Source organism: Myotis yumanensis, unplaced genomic scaffold (genome assembly GCF_028538775.1).
Source record: "Myotis yumanensis isolate MYYU_CA2020_CCGP unplaced genomic scaffold, mMyoYum1.0.hap1 SCAF_3, whole genome shotgun sequence".
In the NCBI taxonomy this organism is placed as follows: Eukaryota; Metazoa; Chordata; class Mammalia; order Chiroptera; family Vespertilionidae; genus Myotis; species Myotis yumanensis.
This window is the reverse complement of record NW_027223754.1, coordinates 202599064-202625235: the sequence shown is the minus strand read 5'-3', so window position 1 is coordinate 202625235 and position 26172 is coordinate 202599064. Positions and strand designations below refer to the sequence as shown.

The 26172-nt window shown below is 42.2% G+C and overlaps 1 protein-coding gene across 3 annotated transcripts in view; it reads right to left on the bottom strand.

Moving 5' to 3' along the window:
• Positions 1 to 26172, bottom strand: part of TCP11L2 (t-complex 11 like 2) — a 38972-nt gene that overhangs the window by 8315 nt on the left and 4485 nt on the right. The window contains exons 1-8 of one of the 3 annotated variants that reach the window (XM_070410968.1): positions 20831 to 20847; positions 20279 to 20406; positions 18096 to 18228; positions 16219 to 16339; positions 15007 to 15230; positions 12258 to 12394; positions 3124 to 3311; positions 2732 to 2913 (exon numbers count right to left, since the gene is read on the bottom strand). In XM_070410968.1, coding sequence (XP_070267069.1) covers positions 2732 to 2913; positions 3124 to 3311; positions 12258 to 12394; positions 15007 to 15230; positions 16219 to 16339; positions 18096 to 18193 — 950 coding nt within the window. In that variant the 5' untranslated portion in view covers positions 18194 to 18228; positions 20279 to 20406; positions 20831 to 20847. Of the gene's footprint in view, positions 1 to 2731; positions 2914 to 3123; positions 3312 to 12257; positions 12395 to 15006; positions 15231 to 16218; positions 16340 to 18095; positions 18232 to 20278; positions 20407 to 20830; positions 21027 to 26172 lie in introns of those variants that run through there. The other 2 variants (XM_070410966.1, XM_070410967.1) reach the window with 2 other exon arrangements.

The following is a 26172-nucleotide window of genomic DNA, read 5'->3' as shown; positions in this document are numbered from 1 at the left end:
TCTACACTATGGGGGAATAATGACTGAAAACTGCATCTCACTATCCAGAAAGGGTCTTTAAAATAATCTTGTTCAAAACAGAAATTAAAGGATGAGAGGCCCAAAGATAGGAGGCAATGTAATGTGGTTATAGCATAAGCTGTGGTGTCACACAGACCTGGGTTCAAATCCTGACTCTAACACTAAACTTGCTATGAGATTATATTAGCTCTTGGCAGATTGTCAGGCACATAGTAAATGCTTAATAAGAAAAAAAGAAGACTTTATCATTATTGCCATCATTAACAACAATAAGAGCCTGGCCAGTGTGGTTGAGTGTTGACCCATGAACCAGGTCACAGTTCAAATCCCAGTCAGGGCACATGTCCAGGGTGCAGGCTTGATCCCCAGTAGGGGGTGTGCAGGAAGCAGCCTAGTGATGATTCTCTCATCATTGCTGTTTCTATCTCTCTTTCCTTCTCCCTTCCACACCCCAAAGTTCAATTATTTATGGCAAAATTTTTACTTTCTGACTTTTACCTAACTCCCTCCTGCTTTTAATCATGAGTTCTTAGGCTAAAGGAAAAAATAATTCTAGCATAAGCCATGACTTCCTATTCACAATAAAGAAGGCAAAATTCTTGCTAGTTTTCAAAATGTATCATCTAACTAAATATAAATGACATCTGGGTCTACTGACTATTGAAATCATCTTTTTTTTTTTTAATATATGGATGTAAATACCCATTCATAATGAGGATAATTGAGAATTGACTGCAATCATTTCCTAATACAGGTTGGGGGGGGAATTAAACAAAATAATAAAACAAACAGGCAGAACTATAAAGAGAATGATTTAACAACTAAATAGTTATTAAGAGCTAACTTTTATCGAGCACTTACTATGTGCCAGACACCTGTAGAAATATTTCACATGAATCACCTTGAGTTCTCACAATTCTAAGACAGGCACAAATATTATTCCCTTTTTGAAAAAAGGGAAATGAGGCTCAGGGTGATTCAGGGACTTGTTCAAGGGTACGTACATAAGTCAATCGCAGAACTAGGCTTTCAAAATCTAGATTCAGATTAAAAAAAAACCTGTCCTCTTAGTAGTTTTATATTAATACTTAAGTAGCATTGGGGGTTCAGTAAAGGTTTAAAATTTTTCTGGACAATAATGATTACCCAGTGTGGGGAAAGGCTAAGGTAAGAACAACGGCAAAAACAGAGGTTTCTTTTCATTATAGGTCTTGGGTCCTGCGTATGAAATAAATGAGCCTGTCAGGGTAGCAGAAAAACCAGTGGGAAGGAAATATTGGAGGGAACACTTTGTAAAGTATATGATTGTCTAACCACTATGCTATACACCTGAAAATAATACAAAATGATATTGAATGTAAACTGTAATTGAAAAATAACATAGACTCAAAAAAAAAACAAGCCCCACAATGTATTTTCAACCTTAATAATAATTTTAATATTTAAGATTCAGTTTGTTCAGAATTTATTCTCATAGAGAATGACTATGCCAATAACTCTCTAGTATCTTTTATAATATTAAAAATATTCAAAACAATTTTTAAAAGAAATCAGTAGAAAGGGCAGGGCCTTGAAACAGTTGGACCAGGGCTCAGGCCTTGCTTTGCCCTTTTCTTGCTGTGCAGCCCAACGAAAAACCTTGGGCTTCTGTTCAAAATGAGAACATTGGATTTTGTAACCACTCAGGCTCCTTTTGGCTCTTAATATTCTAGGATTTTACCAGGTAATTTACGTGCTCTCTGAGTAATGCGCAGGAATATGGGAACAGGTGCATCTCGCTCCCTTCAATGAGAACAGAGTCTGTGTCCCTGAAAACACCTCAAAGGGAAGCCACCAGCAGGAGGCGCTTAACCCATATAGGACCCGTGGAAAGGTGGGCACCGACTGAGATCAGCAGTTTTCTGACTTGGACCAGATTCCCAGCAGGATGACCTAACTGCAAAATCTCAATGGGATTCTAGTATTCAGTGACGGTATGATACTGGGAAATGAATTTCACAAAAACAAAACCTTCAGTGAACTTGTGTAACATCTCCAAAGGACAGAGAGGTCACTGCTTCTCAAGGCTTCGTAGCTTGCGGGATCAGTAAATTGGTAAACATTTCATTATAGAAAAATGATGGTGTCAGAACTACTTAATCTGGAAAGCCTCTTTGACAGGGCATCCTGAAGACTGAGCGAGGTGGATTTCTGGCTTTTGTTTTTTTCCACAGCTCCATCAAAGAAGGGCTTTTGCACACACCCATCCTCAGTGGAAATACTACACTCACCCTGGCATTTGTCATGGAAAAGACCTTTCCCTTCCTATGAAAGGACACTTAAGCCTTCAGAGATATTAAAAGAAATTCTAGCCTGGCCGGCATGGCTCAGTGGTTGAGCATTGACCTATGAAACAGGAGGTCACAGTTCGATTCCCGGTCAGGGCATATGCCTGGGTTGCAGGCTCGATCCCTAGTACGGGGTGTGCAGGAGGCAGCCAATCAGTGATTCTCCCTCATCATTGATGTTTCTATCTCTCTCTCTCCCTCTCCCTTCCTCTCTGAAATCAATAAAAATATATTGTAAAAAAAATTCTAGAAAAAGGTATGAGATAAGCTTCTCTAAAGCACAGTTCTGAATGTCACATTCAAATGTCCAAGGTTACTCACATTCTCTGAAATGGATGCAGAGCCTAACACAGGGGGAACAGAGAAAAACACGTGGAACTTACTCTTTATTCATGCCTTCGAGCAGAACAGCCGAGACCCTCTTTAACCGGTCTGCCAGCTCAGGGAGGCCTTCTGTGATAGCACCCAACATATTGTTGGTAATGAGGGACAGGCAGGCAATAATTTTCAATTGATTCAGCTTTTCTGTCAGTTCCTGAAGACGTGCTTCATCTGTGATCAGTGTCTAGCATATTTATTTAAAATGGAAAAATAGAAAGGGAAGCTCAATACCACGAAAATGTAAAATAAGCAATATGACATCCACACTCCCATTTTTATCTGATTTCAGCTAAGTCATTAAACCACCTGGCAACACAGACAGACTAGCTGATTCATAGTTAGAACCTAAGAATGAAAATAATGGAAAACTTGAGGGAAGAAAAAAATCACTCACCTCTGGAAATTCTTTTTTCTGATAATCCCACTGCAACAGTTTCAAATAACTGTTATTTAGCACCAGTGTAGGGCTCAGGTGTGGCTTGGAGCTGGTTCCGGCCGCAGGAGTTAAACCGGTCTCAGAAACAGAAAGTAATTCTTCATTTACAGATTCTTTTATCCACTTGGTAGTTTTATCAAGAGCACCTACAAGTGAAAAGGCCACACATTTGTCCTACAGCTGATGGATCGCTGCATTCGTGCATTCTTCAGACAGATGCTGTGTTAGGTGCTGGGCTCTCAAGGAGCTTACAGTCCAGACGGGGAGACAGACCTGCACACCAACGATTATAGCAGAATATAAAGACTAGAAGGCACAGTGGGAGTGGAGGGAGCAGAGGATGTCCACAGCAGAGACTAAGAGAAAGAGCTGTGACACTGAAGACACACAGCAGACAGAGGAAAGGGCTGTCACCCCAGGCCGGGAGAACAGCCCATACAAAACCCAAAAAAAGTGAGAGAATATGGCACCTTCTGGATGCTACAAGCAAATCTGTTATGGCTGGTTCATAAAGAACTAAGGGAAAGAGAGTGGTAGCGCATGGCACCGGATGAGGAGACATACCAGCTCACACACGACCTTGAGTTTTGTGCAGAGAAGGTGTTTAAAAGAAAAGCATTGATTATTAAACATGTAGGGGTCCCGGACACCTCTGAGTGTCTGAGTAGAGCTGTCTTTCCCAAAATGCACATGCATGCTGGCGTGTACACTTTATTTTACTTCCACCCAGTACTAAGGTTCCCCACTGGAAACAAGTTGCTTTTTGTATTCTCTCTTTCTCTCTCTCTAATTAATCTTTACTGTTGAAAGTATTATAGATGTCCCCTTTGTTTGTGGTTGTTGTTTTTTCCATTGACCCCTTCCACCCTGTTCCAGCCCCTCCCAGGCCTTCACCACTCTACTGTCTGTGTCCATGGGTTATGCATATATGCAAATAAGTTCCCCTGTTAATCATTCTCCTCCCACCCCACCTCCCTTCCCTCTGAAATTCATCAGTCTGTTCCATGCTTCTATGTCTCTGGTCCTATTTTATTCATCAGTTTATTCTGTTCATTAGATTCCACATATGAGTGAGATCATGTGATACTTAATCTTTGACTGGCTTAGTTCGCTTAGCATAATACTCTCCAGGTCCATCCATGCTGTTGCAAATAGTAGTTCTTTCTTTTTTATAGCTGTGTGGTATTCCATTGTGTAGATGTACCACAGCTTTTTTATCCACTCATCTGCTGATGGGCATTCGGGCTGCTTCTAAATCTTAGCTATTGTAAATTGCACTGCTATGAACACAGGGGTGCATATATTCTTTCTGATTGATGTTTCTGATTTCTTAGGATATATTCCTAGAAGTGGGATCACTGGGTCAAATGGGAGATCCATTTTTTATTTTTTGAGGAAATTCCATACTGTTTTCCACAGTGGCTGCACCAGTCTGCATTCCCACCAGCAGTGCATGAGGGTTTCCTTTTCTTCACATCCTCGTTTCTTATAAAACTATGTATTTGGTAGAATTTATCAGGCGGCAATTGCTAAAAAAATGTAGACTGAACACAAGTGCAGATTTTAAAAAAAAAAGCCAGAGAACAAACTAAAGAATAGTCACCCTGAAATTCTTCCTCAGACCCAGCACTTAAATAGGGGTAATTTATCAGCAGCTCTGTTTGCCACACTAAGGGAACACCACCCCCAGCATTTCACAATTTTGTTTCTCCTCAGTTGGCAAATGTTGTTCTTGTTTTTTCTAGTTCTGTTTATAATGATGCAAAGTACTTGCAGTCTTTTATTTAAAAGAATATCCAACAGAGAGTGTGTGCAGAAATCATCATGGATATAATTACAATGTGGCCATAATAAACATTTATACTGCAAGCGTAATCATTTACAGCTGACACATTTAAAAGGCCATTTAGTTAGTTCAAACAAAAGCAAGAGTGTAGCATAGTGGTTCTCAATCCTTGCTGATTTTAGAATCATCTGGGGAGCTTTAAAAAAGAAAAAAAATGATCCTGGGCACAGCTCCTCGAGATTCTGATTTAATCAATCTGAGATGGGGCACAGCCATCTCTGTTCAAACACCCCGAGTGATCCTATCATGTAGCCAGCATTGAGTACAACTAGTAAAGCAGAAAGAACACGAGTTTAGAGTGAAACATCGGTTTTTTTCTAAGGGATTGGCTGAGACTGCACTTCATAAGCTGGTACATTGACTGCTCTATGTGGCTCTAAAAGCAAGGTCAACTCCACGAGGCACCTGTACCCCAGGTCTTTCATGTGGACAGTAATAAAAGCCTCTCTATCCACTCACTTATTCAATGGTAACTGAGCACCTCTACAGACCAGGTATCGCACTGGTGCTGGAGAATCAGAGATGAGTAAATACAGTCCCTGCACTCAAGAAGCACCTATTCTGCTCGGGGATAGAAACACAGGAGCAGGCAATGGCTTTATAGATGTGTTGTCCTAAGAATTTGCCAGGAGCAGTGGGGGCCTAGAGCACTTATCCATGATATTTGCTTTTTTATGCCTAGCAACACCTCATCTCCCTTCTTTTGGTACTTATTTTCCTTTGAGAAACCACTGTCTTTTGCTCCAGGCTTTCTTTTGTGACTATCAATTAAGAGACCCTTGACCAGCGGTTGGACTGAGCCAGATGCCCATCAGTCTTTTACCTGGACTTTGAATGGTGACTATAGCATTCAAGGATGACCTGTTTTGAAGTACACATAAACCATTCTGACTATGGAGCCCAGGAGTCTTCCTTTGTTTTTTTTCCAACCCAGATTCCTGACACTCTCCTGGTTTCTGGCCTTGCTCAGGGTAGGTTTTTATTATTATTATTATTGATTTCAGAGAGGAAGAGAGAGGGAGAGAGATATCTATATAATAAAAGCCTAAGCGACTGTTATGGCAGAATGACCAGAATGACTAGTCGCTATGATGCACACTGACCACCACGGGGCAGACGCTCAATGCAGCAGCTTTCCCCTGGTGGTCAGTGTGCTCCCACAGGGGGAGCGCCACTCAGCCAGAAGCCGGGCTCATGGCTGGTGAGTGCAGCTGCCACGGCAGGAGTCTCTCCCGACTCCTCTGCAGCAGCACTACTGAGCAGCAAGCAGCGGCAGCAGGCGCAGTGGGCCAGGATGAGAGCCAGCGACGCTTGGCCGATTCAGGCTCATCCCTGGCCGCCTGCTGTTTGGCGCACTGCTACATCCCCCGAGGGGTCCCAGACTGCCAAAGGGATGTCCAACTGCCAGCTTCGGCCCGATACCAGTGCCATTCTCTGCACTTGACTCACCCACTCGATACGATGGTGCTTGCAGGACAGACCGTGGTTGCCCAGTGCACATGCAGCAGCTGCTGAAGCTCAAGCAGCAGGCCGTGCAGTAATAGAAGGCCATCCAGCCACAAGCCGGCAGGTGGACATCCCCTGAGGGGTACCAGACTGCGAGAGGGTGCAGGCTAGGCTGAGGGACCCCTCCCCCCCACCTACCCCAGTGCATGAATTTCGTGCACTGAGCCTCTAGTAGAAACATAAATGATGAGAGAGAATAATTGAACAGCTACCTCCTGCATGCCCCAGGGATTGAGCCTGTAACCCAGGCATGTGCCCTGACCAAGAATGGAACTGTGATCTCCTGGTTCATAGGTTGATGCTCAACCACTGAGCCACACCCGCTGGGCAAAGTAGGTATTTTAGCTTTAGCCTCCATCCTTCCATTCACTTCCTTTTTTTGTTAATTCAGCCAAAGTTGGTTTCTGCTGGTTACAATATAACCCAGCTGATCTAACACAAGACTGAATAATCAAAGTTGCCAAAGCAGCAGCTTGGTTTAATCTTGGCTTGGCTATGGGAGACCTGGCTTCCAGTCCTAGCTCCATTACTTGTTCACTGTGTGACTCTGTTTGGGCAGGTCATGGCTAAGCATCACTTTGCTCATTTTTAAAATAAATATATCCTGAAATCCCTGTATGCCAGGCAAAGACAATCACAATGCAGTATAATAATGTATTTTAAAAACATATTTGTCTCACAGAATTTTTTTAAAAAGCACTTGAAGTTCATGAGAACATTTTATCAAATGTAAAATATCTAAATAAGTAAAACCTTTTTCTTTCTGAGTATCTTAAAAATTACTTGTGGTATGGCCCCCTCTGGGGTAATTTATTACTCTTTCCACAGGTAATTTAGTTTTTGGATCTAATCTGGTTATCTTTTTGATGCTTATCACATGCACTCAATCATTGCCAAAGGCTTTCTTTGGTGTGTTTTATTTCATTTTTATCCTATCCCATTCTTTCCTTTATTTTAAATACCTTTACATACAATACATACATAATTGATATTCAATAAACTGCACATATTTAAAGTGCACAATTTTATGTTTTGATACATGTATACATACATATACACAATCATGAACATACGCATCACCCCCAAAAGATTCCTAGTGGTCTTTCTAATTATCACCACTTCTCCTTCCCTCCCATCCACCCTCCCCATCCCCAAACATTCTGATCTGCTTTCTGTCAGATCAATTTGCTTTGTCTACAGTTTTATAAAAATAAAATCACATATGAACTATTTTTACAACATAGTGATTACATACTTATATAACTTATGACGTGATCATATGATAAATTTAGTGCCCATCTGACACCATACATACAGGGTGAGGCAAAAGTAAGATTACAGTTCTGCGTACATGAAACACAGAGTTTATTCTTATATTATTATTTGTTAATCATTACATTATTTTCCATATGAGCAACTGTAAACTTACTTTTGCCCCATGCTGTAGTTATTACAATATTAACTATATTCCCTATGCTATACTTTACATGCCCATGACTACTTGTAACTACCAATTTGTACTTCTCTTCTTTTTTAATCCTCACCTGAGGATATGTTTTTATTAATTTTAGAAAGAGAGGAAAGGAGAAAGAGAGAGAAACATTTCTCAGTTGCCTCTTGTATGCACCCTCACCAGGGATCGAACCCGAAACGAAGGTATGTGCCCTGACCAGGAATTGAATCCGCAACCTTTTGGTGTATGGGACAATGCCCCAACCAACTGGTGAGGGCCCAATTTATACTTCTTAGTCCTTCCCCTCTTTAAAAAAATATTTGTATTGATTTCAGAGAGGAAGGGAGAGGGAGAGCGATAGAAACATCAATGATGAGAGAGAATCATTGATCGGCTGTCTCATGCATGCATGCCCCCTACTGGGGATCGAGCTTGCACCCAGGCATCAAACTGTGACCTTCTGGTTCATAGGTTGATGCTCAACCACTGAGCCATGCTTTTTCATTCATAACCCCAACACCCCTCCCACCTGACAACTGTCAGAATGTTCTCTATATCTATGAGTTTGTTTCTGTTTGGTTTGCTCATTTACTTTGCTTTTTCTTAGATTCCTCATATAAGTGAAATCTTTTGGGTGTATTTTAAGTAAGGCAGATGTATATATAAAACCTTTGTGTCAGCAAAGTAAACATTTTTTTGGAGTCAATTCAGAAACTCAGTCCTTGTCTATATGAATTTTCCAATAATTATTTTATAAAAATCATGTACACACAAAAATCCAACACTTTTATCTTTCTGTGTGATACTGTGAGGCTCTTATTTTGATATCAGGGCACAGTGGCCGACTTTTGGCAGTCAGTTAAGGATATAATTAACACCTGACATACACTCTGCTTCCTGGACTCTTGACTTGTCTGGAACATATCTGGAGCCTGGGCAATAATGACCTATATGCACAACAGGATTTATTCTATTCTTAAATCTCTGAAAATATCCAAGTCAATGTGAACGGTGCAAGTGAATTACAGGTCACTAAGCCAAGGTTTTGAGGAGAGAAATAAATCATTTGAGATGAACAAAACCGTAATTTAACCCTATATTAAGGAATTTGCTCAAAATTCCAAGCTATTTTTATTCAAAACGTGGAGACATTTATACATATGTGTACATACACACATACACAGGCACACAAACAAAACCAACCATTAAGTCTCAGGAAAACACTGCTAAGAACAAACTATTGCTCAGGTTTCAGATTCAGGTTCTATGTGGGGTTCTAGTTCCCTCGATCCTTCTCTCACTTTGAAACTAAAGCAACATAGCCCTGAAGTCATAGCCTTTTTGATGTAGAAGGATCCTGAGAAGTCATCTAGTCTTATATACCTCCTGATGCCAGAGCTCCCTCTGCCAATCCCCCAAAGACATTCAATATCGTGTTGGGAGAGAGGCAGTGTTGCAGTGGCTGAATGCACATGCATTGGGGCAGAAACATAACTGGGTTATCCAGGCTTTACCACTTACTAGCAGTCACTTAGCGTTAAGCACCTTAACCTCAATTTCTTCCTTTGTAAACAGTATATGATAATAGTACCAGCTATTATGAGCTTGAATGGGTTAATAAATGTAGTGTTTGGCATAGTGTAAGGACATGGCACTTAATAAGAGCTCAAATAAAATGTAGATAACATAGACTACTATTATAAAAGAGTGGCTCATTCCAATGTTAAAATAGTTCTGGCTGCTACTTCCCTCCCATGGATCCTGCTCGGCCTACAGAGCTTAACGAAAATCCCTGAGTGACTATCAACAGGGCAGAGCTCATGGTCCACCTAAGTCTCCTTGTTGCCAAGCAGAAGTGCCCGGCTGTTCGATTATTCCTCCTGTGGCCCTCCATGACACATGCTCTCTTTCCTGGACGTTTACAAGCGGCTCCTGCTTGGCTTTGTGTACATAATGCTATCATATTGACTATCTTGACAGAAAAGCTCAGTCCACAAGGGGTGGAATGAGCTGGGTGGATCCCCTAACTCAGCCTTAAACTGTGGTGAACTAAAGTCCAGAGATGGGTTTGCCAATGAGAGAACCAGTTAGCCCGTCTCTTGCCAACTGTGAAGTTATCAGTTCCTTGCCTGTGAAATGAGGGTATAACAGTATCTACCTCCTTGAGTAATTGTGTGGATCCAAGGTAATACCTCCTTGACTCCCGTTCTTTCTTGACCCCCTCTAGTCCAGTTTTAAGGCCCATTAGTTCACTGACTGCTCCCATCACGGTTATCAAGGTTACCAAGGATCCTCATGTAGTCGTATCCAGTGGTCAAGCCGTGGTTTTCAACTTTCTTGACTACTTGGCAGCACTTACCACAGCTGCTAACTTCTTCCTCTTCTGAACGCTTTCTTCACATGTCTTACGGGACACCACTCTCTCCTGGCATTCATTAACTCTGGTTATTCCTGCACAGTTTCAATTGCTAGATCCTTCTCTTCAGCTCCAAATGCTTTAGAGTCCCAGGTCAGGCCCCTTCTGTATCTACACTCACTCCCTAGGTCATCACATCCAGTGTAATACTGTGGATAAGAGAAGGGGCCGTGGAGTCAGACTGCCTAGGCCAGTGGTCGGCAAACTGTGGCTTGGCAAACTCCAGCTCGCGAGGCACATGCAGCTCTTTGGCCCCTTGAGTGTGGCTCTTCCACAAAATACTGGCTCTTCCACAAAATACCGACTTCTGCGCATGGGCCACGAAGTTTCAATCACACTGTATGTGTGCGCCCGCACGTGGTATTTTGTGGAAGAGCCACACTCAAGGGGCCAAAGAGCCGCGGTTTGCCGACCATGGGCCTAGGCGAGTCCCAGCTCTATAATGTATAAGCTATATTATGGAGGCAAGTGATTTAACCTCCCTGTGCCTCAGTTTCCTCATCCATAAAATAGGGAGTGATTTCCTAAAGTTACTGTGAAGATTAAATTAGTTACACAGGTGAAGAGCTTAGATTTAGAATGTGGTAAGCTTTTATATATGTTATCTAGTTACGTGGCTTCATCTACCATAAATATACTGAGGTTCCCAAACATATATCCCCATTCTCCAATACTCTAGTCTCGTATCTAAAAGCCCACCTGACATCTCCATGTTGATGTCAAACAAGATCTCAGAGATCATGTTATCTAAAACTGAACATGATTCCATAGCTTCCCCCAACCTTCTTTCCCTTTATCTCCCCCATCTCACTAACAGGTATCACTATTCAGCCAGGTGCTCAGGTGAAAACCTTAAAGTCATCCTCAACTCCTCTCTTTTTCCCCCTCATCCAACTTTCATAAAATCTTGTTACTCCATTCCAAAATACATCCAGAATATGACCTCTTCTTACTACTTCCAGCACTACCACCTGACCAAGCCACCATCATTTCTTGCCCGGACAACTGCAATACAACATAACTGGTACCCTGGCTTCCCTCTTTGCTTCATATAATCTATTCTTTACCCGAGAGCCAGAGTATTCTTTAAAAATGAAAATTAGATGTTGTTTCTCTGCTCAAAACTCTCCAAGGACTTCCCATCACTCGTGGCATGAAATCTAAATTCCTCTCCTTTCCTAACAAGGCTCTGTATGAACTGTTTACCTCTCGTCCTCATCTCCAACCACTCTCTCCTCGCCTACTCTATGCCAGCCACACTGTCTGCCTATGTTTGTCCAACGTCACAAACACATTTCTGCTTCAAGACCTTTGTGTTTGCAGCTACTTCTGCCTGGAATATTCTTCCTTCACATCTATACATTCCTCTTTCTCATTCCTTGGCAAACTCTGTTGAAATGCTACTTGTGAGAGAGACCTTCCCAGTCCACTTCACCTAAAAAAAACCACAAATACAAACACTCCCCACCCTCATTCCTGCACCATTCCTGTCTGCCCTTTTATCTTATTTTTCTTCATAGCACTTAACAACAAAGCTGATAATATAAGTTTGCCTACTAGAATATCTGCTCCTTGGTGGTCACAACTTTATTGTTTTGTTCACTGCAATGCCCACAGCACCTAAGCAGTCTGTGGGATACAGCAGTTGCTCAATAAATATTGTTTTTCATGCATCAAGAAATGAATAGTGCTTGGCACAGTTCCTGGGACATAGTACACAGCTATACATTTGTGGTGTTAATTTTAAAAGTAAAAAAAAAAAGTTTAACAGAAAGGCCAAAATTCTTTAGTGACACTTCTTAAGATGTCAAAAATAAAATATCATATTTTCACTTAATTTCAATGTAAATATACAATTATTTTGTACTTACTTGGAGTTTCTTCTAAAATTTCCTGGAACTTAGTTCTCTCGTAATCCACCAATTGGCGTTGAAAATGTGGTCTAAAACTCCTAATTAGAAAATTGGCCATGTCCATATTCATGAGGTCCAGGACATGGAATATTTGCCTAAAAATTTTAGAGTTAAAATAATTAGAGAGGTGATTAAGAAATTAACCTGAAATTCGTTAACTTTTACCTATTTTCCAGACTGGAGAAAAATAAACATCCCCAAAATGGTTTTTAAATTCCAATTGCCATTTGGCAAAGTCATTTTTCATAGAAGGCATTAGACATGCATTCCAAATGTATTCTTAATAGCTCTCAAGAGTACTGCTTTAGCAAATATAATACTTCCAGCTGAGCCATTACATCCAGTCCTGAACTGACAGAAATACACTAAGAAGTATATACGATGAGTTTTAACAATGAGACAAAAAGGGTTCAAGAAGAAATTTTCATTTGAAAACCCCTGAAATGTTAAGGAGTCTAAACGTAGTGTATATGGTTTCTATTCCTAAGGGGTTAAGAAAAAAGAAAAGAAAGGATGGAGGAATGGGGTATAGGGAAAAAAAATTGTTCCTTTTAGAGTTGGGTAGCCTGGTGCTCAAATCCAGCTCTGTGGCCAGGCACAGGTTAATCTCTTTGAGCCTGTTTCCTCACCTTTGAAAGAACAGGACAAGATCAACCTTAAAGGGATGTTGTGAAGAGTCAATGAGATAATGAATGTAAAATGTAGGGGACAGTGGCACCCAGTGGGTGCTCAATAAATGACCAAGATGAACACCACACATTTGATATTACACATGATAAGACAATTAGAAACAAAGATTCTACATCTGAAGAATTGCAATTCACTAGAGCTGAGCACAACTCCAAGGATACATGAAACCCATTTTACAGGTGGGGAAAAGTGACTTTGAGAGCATATCACCCAAGGTCATAAAGTTACCTGCTACATGCAGTTTTCCTTCTTCTACCTTTCCAATCTATACTAATGATAGAGGAATACGCAAATTGTCTGGGATGCTGTCATAGTAACAGTAACGACCGAACAACAGACTGCATGGGGCCACCAGGCTGGCAGGGGGGTTAGTGAGGAACGACCGAATGATTGAACAGCAGGCTGCGTGGGGTGACTAGGCCAGCAGGGGGGGCAGTTGCAGGCAACCAGGCTGGCAGGGGGGCAGTTGGGGGCGACCAGGCTGGCAGGGGGGTGGGGGCAGTGAGGGGTGACCAGGCCGGCGCGGGGGCTGTTGGAGGTGACCAGGCCGGCAGCAGGGGGCTGTTGGGAGCAATCAGGCCAGCAGGCAGGGGCAGTTAGGGGTGATCAGGCAGGCAGGCAGGTGAGCAGTTAGGAGCCAGCGGTCCCGGATTGTGAGAGGGATGTCTGACTGCCGGTTTAGGCCCGATCCCCGGCAGTCAGACACCTCCAAGGGGTCCCGAATTGGAAAGGGTGCAGGCTGGGCTGAGGGACCACCCCCCCCCCCTGCACAAATTTCATGCACCGGGCCTCTAGTACTATAATATAAAACTTACATATCAATGTGGCCATATTCATACACACACACAAAGAAAAGTTCTCCTCAATCGCAAAAAGTGATGCAGACTCCTCCTTCCTCTGGGCTCACAAAGAAGCTATTATCTGCCCTGACTGGCTTGACTCAGTGGATAGAGCATCAGCCTACGTACTCAAGGGTCTCAGGTTCGATTCCAGTCAAGGGCATGTACCTTGGTTGCGGGCACATCCCCAGTGGGGGTTGTGCAGGAGGCAGCTGATCCATGTTTCTCTCTCATTGATGTTTCTAACTCTGTATCCCTCTCCCTTCCTCTTTGTAAAAAAATCAATAAAATATATTTTAAAAAATAATATAAAATCCTTTAAAAAAAAAAAAAAAGAAGCTATTATCTGCAAAGCCATATTAGATTCTCACTTCCTCGGGGAAGCTGTGGCAGGATGGTTAGATCCACAGTGTGGATTTGTGGCTGGGAGATGTGTTTCTAGATGGCAACCACATTTCTCAGGCCTCCTTTAATCTAGGTGGGACCATGATACTAGTTAGTCCATACTAGAAGGTGTCACTTGTGGGCCGAGATGGTTAAACACTGGATACACCTTCCCCATGATCTCCTTCCCATTTACCAGCTGAATGTAAAGGACTCAGGACCTGGGCAAGGGTGGAGCCAACACAAGAAGGAACCTGAGTTACTGAATGACATGTGGAAGGTTTCCTGACCAAAAAAAACCCTGACTTGGATTGTGACATGAAGGAGAAACAAATTTGTATTGGTTAAGTCACTGAGAATTCATGGTTATGTGTTACAACAGTGAACATTACCCTAATAAAGAGACCTTTTTAGATCCTTGACTACGTCCCTGCTAGAGTCTCTATTAACCCTTCTACTTCCCCTTCCACAACACTTACCACAATTGTAATTCCTTATTCAAGGTCTGTCTCCCCACTCAACTGTGAACTCCTTGGGGTCAGGGATTGTCTCTTTTTCATCACTCCATCCCTAATGCCCAGCACATGCCAACTAACAAGCCTGTTAGGTCATTCCATCTGAAAACTCTACGTACACAGCAAATGACTTAAATTCTTGTTTGTTTGTTGTCCTACGACCAAGGAGTCCTCTGAGAGGCCAGTTATTACTCTGTGTGCCTCAATCCCCACACTTCCCCTTTGTGTGACCTCAGAGGTACTCTAAGAAAAGGCAAGCAGCACAAGTGCTAAACTAACCTCAGCAGCTCCACAATGTTGCCAGTGGCCTTTAACTTTCTGATATCGTCATCTCGCACAGGAGCACACAGCTTTCCCATTGTGCTGATGATATAGTTGGCCAGGCCTTGGATGTCAACAGCACCGTGCTCAGCCTGTTGTCTAATGAGGTCCGTGTCCAAAACTTCACAGATCTGGTTGCGAAGCCGGTTTCCACTACCAGGAATCAGAAAAGAGAGAAGAATCTACACAGGGGAAGGAAAGAAAAATTAGCAGCATCATTACATGAGTAAAGGTTGCCACTTTTTATCTCTATGTCTAGATGACCAAGCTCCCACCCCATATTTTAATGCCCTGGATGCCACAGAAGTTTATAGGAACTGGGTGGTGGGTCAGAGCACTCCAGTATCTCGACCCTAAAAAGAAAGATCTAGCTTCTGAATTAAAGTCTCTCCCCCCAGCCCCATTCCCTGCCCCTGCTTTTCATGGGAAATTACTGATTCTCTCAGAATGAAAGCAACTAGTAAGGAAGCAATGTTACTGAAATAACTTCCAAAGAGTTATAGATAATCTGTGCAAAGAAAGAACAAGTTGCAGATTGTAGCTCCAAAAGAATCCATTGAAGAAGGGCAAATGGAATCCTCCCCATGGGCTCCATTAGTATAACACATTCAGTACATAGCAGACACGGTATTTATACACATAGCACATGGCAGGAGCACTCTGAGCCAGAGTGCCTCAGTTTCCACCCCTCAAAGCTGTGTGACTCTGGGCAAGTGCGGGAACTTGGTTTCTTTACATGAAATGACAGGTGTGATTACCTCACAGTGTTATGGTAAGGATAAATGGACAGTCTACTGCTTGGCACAGAGCAAGTGTCTTGTTAATCTTGGCTAAAACTGTAACTGTCACCGTATTTAGTCCTTACAATTACCCTGAAAGGACTCAGGAAATAAGATGTAAAGAGGAAGAGGCCATCACCAAACTAGAACTATCTAACTCTAGAGTCTGTGGTCTTAACCACTACTCTGTGTGCTAAACATCACCCCGATTTCCCTCCACTGCCTCTTTTCCCAGCTTCCAATCTACTCTAGGAGGTGCGGGAAAAGTCCCTCCCAGTGACTGAACTTGCTCAGTTTTTAAAAAAGAGTCTCTAATACTCTTTTGAGTACATGAAAATAGTCTTAGCGGGGAGAGGACAATTACTAATTAATACAGACAATGTCAACCTGCCTCTCTGATTTCTTCAAACAGTTTGATAGCGTGGTCATACTCAGGAGGGTCAGCATTCAGTTCCGACTCCAAGACATCCCAGTAGGCCTGGTGGACGATGCGTTTCACTCGGCTGGCCAAGCTATAGGAATGAAATGGACTATTTTTTAAAACGAGCATCGTTTTTCCCTGTTTATAAAAGGAATATATTCATAGTAGAAATCTTAGAAAATGTAGAAAAACAGAGAATAAAAATTGGCCATCATCCCACTATTTCCATTTTTTTATGTGTTGTTTTAACAGAGAGCACCCAAGATGTACAATATTACATACTTGTTTCATCATTTAATATTCTGTCGTGATTCTCCTAGACTTTTAAAATGCTTCCTTCCTATAGCTTTCAATAAGTTCATAAAATTCTTGCCTAAGAAGATGTCAGAATTTACCTAGCTACTCTTTTACACAGATTCTTAGACTTGTTCTAGATTTTTGGGATGAGATGGCAAAGTTGCTCTTTCCTCAACAGCTGAGATTTCGTGGCACAGAACAGAACAGACTGGCCCCAAGGAGACATATACTTGAAAGCCTGCCAATTTCAGCTTCCATGTCCCATTTAAAGTTAGCCAGACCAAACTGCTGAAATAGGAGCTTCCTAGGAAAAGCTCACAATAGAATAGATGGCTGCCTTGCTTCACCCCTTATGTCCATGACCTAAAATAGGTGCACACTAAAATACACATCCCTCCTGAATGACACCACTTTGCAACAGCTTTGAGAACAGCACATATTTCCCTGCCCTAGAATTACTTGCCAGTCTCTACACCCCTCACCTAGGGCTGGTATAAACAATCATGATGAAGTGCGGTTACCACAGAAAACCAAACGGACACACCTACTTTGGCCAGTTATCTTAAACAAGATTAAGAATTATTAGGAACAACATCCCCGGGAGCAGGAAGACTGTGATCCACATTTTATATTTTAAAAACTTGTTTACTACTGTCCTACTTTAAAACAAACAAAAGAATTCTGAATGGAATAAAATATGTTGGCTTAAGTGATAGAGAGAATGCCTCTGGGTTTATAAATGGCACTGTGAGGTTGAAGGCTCAGTGCCATTCCCCATGAGCCAACTTTGCCTCTAAAGATGATTTATCTGTAGTCATGGCCACAAGCCTTTCTCCTCCTTGGCCCCGCCACTGAAGCCAGAGAGGGTGAGAGAGGGTATAAGGGTGTGTCTGTAACTGAAGGCGGCTTGTCATGAGGTTGAAGACGGGAGCCTATGCAGTTGTGATTCCCTCATCCAGAGGCTTCGGGGACGTCTCTTCTTAGCACGTTGGCAACTCAGCCGCATTTCCTTATTTTTCACAGTGTAAATATCCGTTTTTAATAAGTCGATCCACATATATTTCTTGTGCGTGTATTATATGTCAGGTACTCTGCTAGGTAATAGGGACAGAGCAAACAATACAGACATAGTTCCTCCACTAATGGTGCTTTGGGTCCAGTGAGAAAGGCAGGCATTGAACATAATATTATAAGGTATCTTAACAACGGGGAGGTAGAGGGGGCTATAGGAGACTTTAACAAGGGGATGTCATGTAGTCTAATGGGCTCAGGAAAGTCAGGAAAAGCTTCACCCAGGAAGTGACGTAAAAGCTGAGTTCTAAAGATTATGGGTAACATGTACCCCAGATGAATGGTTTTCAATTCAAGTACAGGACTTTGTTAGAGAACCAGATAATGTTTACTCCCATTCAACCTTATACAAGAATTTCCAGGAATCAGTGTGAATATGTGCATGCATGAGCGCGCGCGCACACGCGCGCGCGCACGCACACACACACACACACACAATCTGCAGTACCGTTTATGCACAACAAACATCTCTAGGTTACCTGTTCTCAGGGAGGGCATCTTTTTTCAACTGAAAGTTCTCATTTACAGCAATTTCGTGAACAAGAGTCATGTTTTCCAAGTTCCTTGCTGCACCCATCACTTCGTCAAACGTTACAACCCTGGGAGGGCTTGCTGCTGAGAGAAAAGCAAAGACCAGTGAATGTTGTAGAAGAGAAGTTGTCATCCAGTGAAGCTTCCTGATGCAACTAGAGTGTAAGTTATTCCAACATATATTTTCAGGGTTTTATAAGTAAGGAGACTATATACTAAAATAGGTGGATTCCCCTGCTTAATATTTAAGACTTCAAAAATTTAAAAACTCCTTGATAGCTTCAGTTACTGCATTGATAAATTTTCAATGTTTTTGAGGTAATCTTATTAATATAGGCTAACTTAAATTTTAAATTAAATCATCTCATATTTGTGCCTATATTTGTATTTATTACATATAATATACAGGAAATTGATGACTACTTTTTATTTTGTAATTCATAACTCTCATTAATTTAAGCAGACTTAATATGAAATAACTGACTTTAAAACTATAATTTCTAAAAATATAGGCAGTATAGCAAAATGCTTAGGTTTGGTTCTAAATTTTGCCAATTGGTAGTTATTATTTGACTTTACTGGGGCATAACTGACCTCCTCATAGGGCTGATCTGGGATGATTAAATAAGGTAATTCTGGTAAAAAAGAATACAGTAAGAACTCAATAAATGTAGATAATTAAAATAAGCTTCGTAATGTACTTCTCAGAAAGAAGTAGTAAATAATCAATCTATTTATTTCTAAAGATTGTTCTTTAAAAATTATCTAATAAATCAGGCCCTTTTGAACTCACTGTTGGAACTCTTAGCTCCTATTAACTAAAAATCATTACCTCAAATAACAGTACTGACTAGCAATATTTTGCTACCTAAGATAATATTAAGAAGAAGAGGATGAGGAGGAGAAGCAGGAGGAGGAAGAAGAGGGAATGGTGATATACAGAATTAGTAAAACCCTTCTTCAGGATTCCTAGGTACCCTTTTAGAGGCATCAACCCTGAATATAATATAAAGAGTATGAAAACGCACAGAAAACTGGGTGGCTGCTAGCAAATTCTTTTGCCAATTCTCTGTCCCAGTAAGAAATCTCTTTAAGGCCTAGCCATTTTGGCTAAGTGGTTAGAGCGTCGGTTTGCTAACCTAAGGGCCCCCAGTTCGATTCCAGTCAAGGGCACGTAGATTGGTTACAGGCTCCTCCCTCACCTGGGCCCTGGTTGGGGAGCATGCAGGAAGCAACCAATGGATGTGTTTCTCTCACATCGATATTTCTCTCTGTCTTTCCCTCTCTCTTCCACTCTCTCTAAAAATCAATAGAAAAATATCCTCAGGTAAGGATTAAAAAAACAAACAAAAGAAATCTCCTTAAAAATGTCTTTACCCTTTGGTCCAAGAATCCAATTATATTAAAAGAATTCCTGAAAAGGCTTTATGCACCACCAAGGTATTCATAAAACACTATAACAGCAAAACAAAACAAAAAACCAATGAACTAAATGTCCAATGATAAATCAATGGTTAAATAAATATAATCATATTCACTTGATAAAGTAGTAAGTAGTCATAAAAACTATGTTTTAACAATACATTATCACGAGTAAATGCTTTAGTTATAATTCAAAATGAAATGTCTATGTGAAGAATGAAGATATGACTGAGCACTTCCAGCTGTCATCTTCAGATGATATCATAGGCAATGTTTTTTCTCTATACTTATCAACTCTCCAATTTTTAAAAATGAGAATGCACAAATTGAAAAAAATACAAATGAACTAATTTTTTTGAAGTGGGCATCTGATCATATTAAACATTAGTTGCTTTTTTCTGCATTTGCTTTGTCAGCTAAAGTGTTCTATTTTCTAAACAAAATGCCAATTAAAAAAAAAAAAAAGACAAACACACCTGTTTATACATCTCTAGCTCCCACACACACAAAAAGGGGAAGAAAAAGATGTCTCCCTTCAGCAGGGCCACTCTGTTTTTCTTTTCTTTTTAACAATTCTTTATTGTTAAAAGTATTATATATGTTCCCCTTTTCCCCCATTGACCCCTTGTAGCCTGCCCTCCCCCTCCAGGCCTTCACCACCCTATTGTCTGTGTCCATGGGCGAGGCCACTCTTTTAATGCTTTCTCACCCTCCAAGTGTAGTAATTCTCCTCATGGGCACTTTTCTGGGGTGATTTGCACAATAGTTTTTGAAATCAGCAGGAAACTCTTCAGATTGTTTCACTTCCTCCATGACCCTTGAATTGGGGCAACTTTTCTTTCATGTAAATTAGAAATGATGAGAAAAGACCAATTTGAATTTATTCTTGAATGTGGTCCAAGAAGTCATGTCAAGGACTGGGTTTCCACTACTGAGAAAGACAGGTGGGGTGGATTTATAGTCAAACAATTGTGCTAGTACGGGTTCACTGAGCGTCTTTAAACCTGAACCAAAGCAGATCAGAGACAGAGATGAAAAGAAAAAAGGGGCAGGTTGTAAACTTGCGTGGCTATTTATTCCCGAGAGTCTGCACAAGGCAGCCGCAGGGCCCCGGCAGTGCTATTCCAGTAGATCTAGAAAGAAGGGAAGTGTACCCTCTGATCTCAGGCCTTTCTTAGTTTTAGAACCCGACACACAGGCCTGGACCCTTCCCTCCCCGCATCGCCCCCCCACCCTACTCCCTCCCGCACCGTCAGCTTACAGGCAGGAGAGCTGGATTTGCTGGAGGAGTCGCTTGTGAAGCTCTGCCTGGAGCACTCATAGTCACTGAGCGAAGCCATGCTTTCAGAAAACCAGGAAGAATCTGAGTCGCTCGGCTGGTCCTCACCCACACACCGCTTCTCGCCACCATTGAAGGGCATGTTGTGTCACTTGAGTGTGGGGTAAAGAGATGGTACCTGCACAGACAAACAGGCCCTGTGTCAGTAGTCTGTGGCACTTCACCCGTGGTGCCTCCGTGTCGCAGGTGTCACAGTGTTGGAAAGGCGCCCAGAAGACGGCCCCTGCTTCCCATAGCAGCCCAGCCAGGCTATCACTAGGCTTTCAAGACTGCCTTCCGGAAGAGGGAACCACAGCCACAGGTGGGAGTTCACTCAAGACGTCTCGGTGTGGCTGTGGACGCTCAGTAACAGCGGGTCCTTAAAGCACAGAGTGCAGAACACAATCTCTGCGCCTGGGCTGCTAAATCAGGGGAAGGCAGGAGTAAGAGTATGGGGCTCCGAGGTCAGACTGCCTCGGTGTGAAGCTCCTTCAGTCTTTTGTCATGTGGCCTTGACGAAGGCACTGAACTACCTACCTCATCAGTAAAACTGGGCTGAAAGACTAATCGTAGGATTACTTGAAGATGAAATAGGATCATGCAAAAGTGCTCTGGCCCTGGCCGGGTGGCTGGTTCTGTTGGTAAAAGCATCATCCCACACACCCAAAAGGTTGAGGGTTCGATTTCTGATCAGGGCACATACCTAGGTTGTGGGTTCTATCCCCTGGGCAGGGCACATACAAAAGGCAGCTGGTCAATCTCTCTTCCCCCAACCCCTTTCCCTTCCTCTCTAAAATATCAATAAAAACATATCCTCGGGTGAGGAAAAGAAAGTTCTTAGTACAACACTCAGCTGTTAGCTATTGGTATTGTTCATCTGTCTTTGTTTGAAATAAAATATTTTTGCAATCAGCCTCATTCCTTGTCTGTGAGCCTCCTGGGGAAAGGAGAAGGCTAATTAAAATCTCCAACTGCCCAGTCATTATGTTCTTCTCCATTTTCCCATGAACTGCCAGGACATGAAGAGTCAGGCCTGGTACTTGACAATGTACAAAGTACCCACTACCACTCAATGGACAAACAAGCACAAAAAACCCTGATTCACAAGCTGGGGGAACAGACTCTGAGGAACAAGAGGACTTACTCTGCCCTAAAACTAGTCCCTTGACTCTACATTCCGTGCCTCCCAGGGCAGGGCAGCTGGGCCCGGCCACCCCCTAGAAAGGAGATCCTGGGCACACGGGATGCCCAGGCGTCAGCCCAGGAGCCTGAGCCAGGCCCGTGAGGAAGCTGGCCTTCATATGAGAGTGGTGGCAGCTGACACCGAGGGGAAACCTGGGCTGGAGGAGAAAGGCATCTCAAATCCTAAGTGGACAATGGTGATAGTACGGGTTCACCGAGCGTCTTTAAACCTGAACCAGCTCACAAAATGAGGTACCCAGGCTTTCAAAGCTGCCAGAATGTGAAACCACAACTACGCATAGTATGCCTAGAAATACCTGCACAGTTTCTTCAATGATTCCATTCATTTATTGAGTGCCTACTGTGTACCAGGCACTGGGAAAAGTAATAGTGAACAAAACAGACAGGGCCCTGTTCTCATGGCTCTTAAGTCCAGTGACCGAAACTGTGTGTGCCAGATGGTAGAAGACAAGAAAAGGCAAAACAAGGAAACATGAGAGAGGAGAGGAAGGCAGGGTTGGGACTTACGGGGAATCTAGCCTTTGTTGAGAGAAATAGTGCCACTTTTCATTTCTTGGGTAGTAGAGACAAGGATGGGCCTGAAAGGGACTTGTTAAGGGTCAAAAGCCCAAAGGCATTTGCACCTGACCTCACCTAAACAAACTTCTTTAGACCTGCCACTCATAGAAATGCACCCTGGCTTGGCCCACCACTTTCGAAAACAGAAAACTACCAACTCGGAGGTGGCCCCTGCAGACCCAAGGGCAAGAAGTTGAGTGTAGCTGCCAGGAAGCTGCCAGGTAGAGGTATTCACCTCATCCTGGAGTCCCAAGGCCAACCACCAGGAACACGGGTTATAAAATGGCCCCGAACCCCTGCATCCTCCTTTACCCTGTGCCAACTAGATTCGACTTAAGCTTTAACTCCCATCTGCTGGGCAGGAGCGGGGAGGATAAAAGAAAAGCATCTGCCTAATCCTTTCACTTCCACCAAACCCCAGATCCTGAAGGGAATGAATGCTTCCCTTCCCTCTAGCGTTGCTCTTTGTCAATATTCTACTTCTCATTGATGGCATTTCTTGAAAATGCTACCTCCTCCAGGAAGCCTTCCCTCTACTCCCTGGCCAGACCAAGGGCACTCTTCTTTTTTTTTTTTTCTTTTTTTAAAAATATATTTTATTGATTTTTTACAGAGAGGAAGGGAGAGAGATAGTTAGAAACATCGATGAGAGAGAAACATCAATCATCTGCCTCCTTACTGGGGATGTGCCTGCAACCCAGGTACATGCCCTTCACCGGAATCGAACCTGGGACCTTTCAGTCCGCAGGCCGACGCTCTATCCACTGAGCAAACCGGTTTCGGCAAGGCACTCTTCTTTATACATCTTCCTGTATCTCCATGAGAGTGCTTAGTCCCTCGTACAGTGGTTTTCCTCCCATGGCTACTTCCAACTCTCTTACTAAGGCAGGGACTGTGGCTCGTCCATGCCAGGGCCAAGTATGTGACAAGTATTCATTCAGCGTCAGCTGAATTGGAGTCACTGAATCCCACGTGGTGCAGCTTCAACCAGAACATTTGCAAACTGATATCAGGACACATTTACAGGCCTGGTGCTGCCGAAGTCCAAGCACTGGGATAGAGAACCTACACCAAAAGCTACCTTACTAGGTTTAAGACTTAACATTGCCTGGTCCTTATCACACTCTTATTTGAATATTTTAAACTTTGTTTCACTCTCCTCCCCCCAAGTCATTCCACTGTAACAATTGTGCCATGTATTGGCCTGCTCTTATTTCTCTTCACTTTGGCTGTTTTTTCCAAGTAAAGGTTTGAATAAAAGCTTCCATCCACTGGAATTTATAAGTAGGTTCATTCATATATTAATCCATTGGATTTGTTTAACCATAAATTCATCCATTAGCATTTATGAACGGTCCATTTTTTTCTATTCCAGCTGAACAGCACACTTCATAGGTTTTTAGATTGTGTTTGACAAGGCAGCAAAGTACAACGATTTAAAAAAGTAAAGACCTAGCCCTGGCTGGTGTGGCTCAGTTAGTTGGGTATTGTTCTGTGCACCAAAGGGTTGCTGGTTTGAATCCTGATCAGGGCACATGCCCAGATTACAGGCTCAATCCCCCAGTGGGGGGCATGGTTTGCAGGAGGAAGCCGATTGACGTTGCCCTCTCACATCAATGTTTCTCTCTCTCCCTTTCTCTCTAAAAATCAAAGAACTATTGATTTAAAAATAAATAAATGGACAAAAAGTTTAAAAAATAAAAGATCTAAGTTAGAAGTTGGAAGTTGAGGATATGAGGCCTGGTCTGTCATTCATTTCCTGTGTGACTTTCCGCACATCACATCTGCTCTCTTCACCTCATTTTTCTGATGGGGTTGACCAGGTATAAGTTCCCTTTCAGCGAGGAATTGCTAAAATGCTATAAACCCAGAGTTCCATGAGGCATCACTAGAAGTTCTGAGAAATTAAATGTGCTCATGGCAGACAGACTTAATAACATGCAGCTATGCTTTCTTCCAACATTTCACGGAAGGTAGAGTTCCTGGCACAGGGAATGCAACAGACAATTCAAAAGCTTCAAAATGTTTAGAAAACTGTTTATTTGGCAGAAACCTCCCCTGACACTGGGCTTTAGTGGATCTAAGCAGAAACTTTTCTTTGAAGCCAAAATGTCCATCATTGCTTTATTAGGAAACTGCCTGTTTCCTCATGTTGGCATGCTAATACTACCTAGCTCATAGGGTTGGTGTGAGATTTCATTTAGTCAATGTATGGAGAGATTCTGGAACAGTGTCTGACATAGTATAAACAGGATACAGATGTTTGCTATTATTAGTATTATTTACTTTCGTTGTTGTGATTATCATTATTTTAGACATTAAAAACTCTAGAGGGAAGAAGAGTTTTATCCCAGGATGATAAAAGCATGTCCCCCTACAGGAGGGGTGGGGAGCCATTTTCCTGCCAAGGGTCCCCTGGATATTCATAACATTATTCAGGGGCCACACAAAATTATCAACTTAAAAATAAGCCTGCTATATTTAGTCAAACATTCAATTAACTCACCCCTAATGCCTTGGCAGGGCCAGACCAAATGATTTCTTGGCCATACACAACCCGTGGGTCAGCCGTTCCCTACTCCTGCCTTACAGATAAAGAGGGCTGGTAGTTAACCTAGGACAGAACTCCTGCACAAAAGCCAAAAGCCAAAAGCCAAAAAAAAAAAAAAAGAAAGCAAGTGGCTGTCCTGGTGTAAATGGTCTTCTGTAGTAAGTTCCTTCACATCTGTTCTTACTTTTCTTGGTCTTGGGTTTCCATGTAAGTCATCTGGGGACAGTGCTACTTGACTCAAAAAAAAACAAAAAAAACACTGAGGGTAATTAGATTGCTTTGAAAACTATTTTGGATTCTCTCTTAGAGCAAGTGATAATAAAACCAGGCTGATTCTTTGAGAAAGGCGGTGCTTCTCATACCCAGAAACTTAGACCTTCAACACTGCAACTCACAAGCAAACCACACAACTTTTCTGGAACAACGCATCTCAAGCCTGGAGAATTTACTCACGGGCCAAAGGTAAAGGTGAAAACAGAAGATCACTTCAAGCAAAGTTCCCAATACTACAGTGGGTCACTATTCAAAGAGGATCACGTTTTTTATTGCAAGTGTCTCATATTTAATAATAATAAATGCAATATTCTATCATTCCTTCCAAGGCCAAAGACTGGGATGTAGCAGACCCTTAAGTATTTCTTGTTGAATGAATAGATGGATGAACGAATGGCAGAATGACCACTGATATTTTAGGGAGGAAGGAATGGGTACAGGAACCTGAAGGGGTTAGTCCCATGTTTCATAACAGATGGAGGGAAGACAGGTTTTAATTGTTGTGAAGATAATTTCAACAGTCAAGTACTTAAGCTCCTAGTAATAGATTATCAACTATTATTTTATTCTTACTAAAAAAAGTTATGAATTACGAAAATGTCAATGTCATAAAAACAAAGAAAGGATAGCATATGTTCCAGATGAAAAGATACTTTACAGTGAGTGCAACAGATGATCCTAGACTGGATCCTGCACCAGA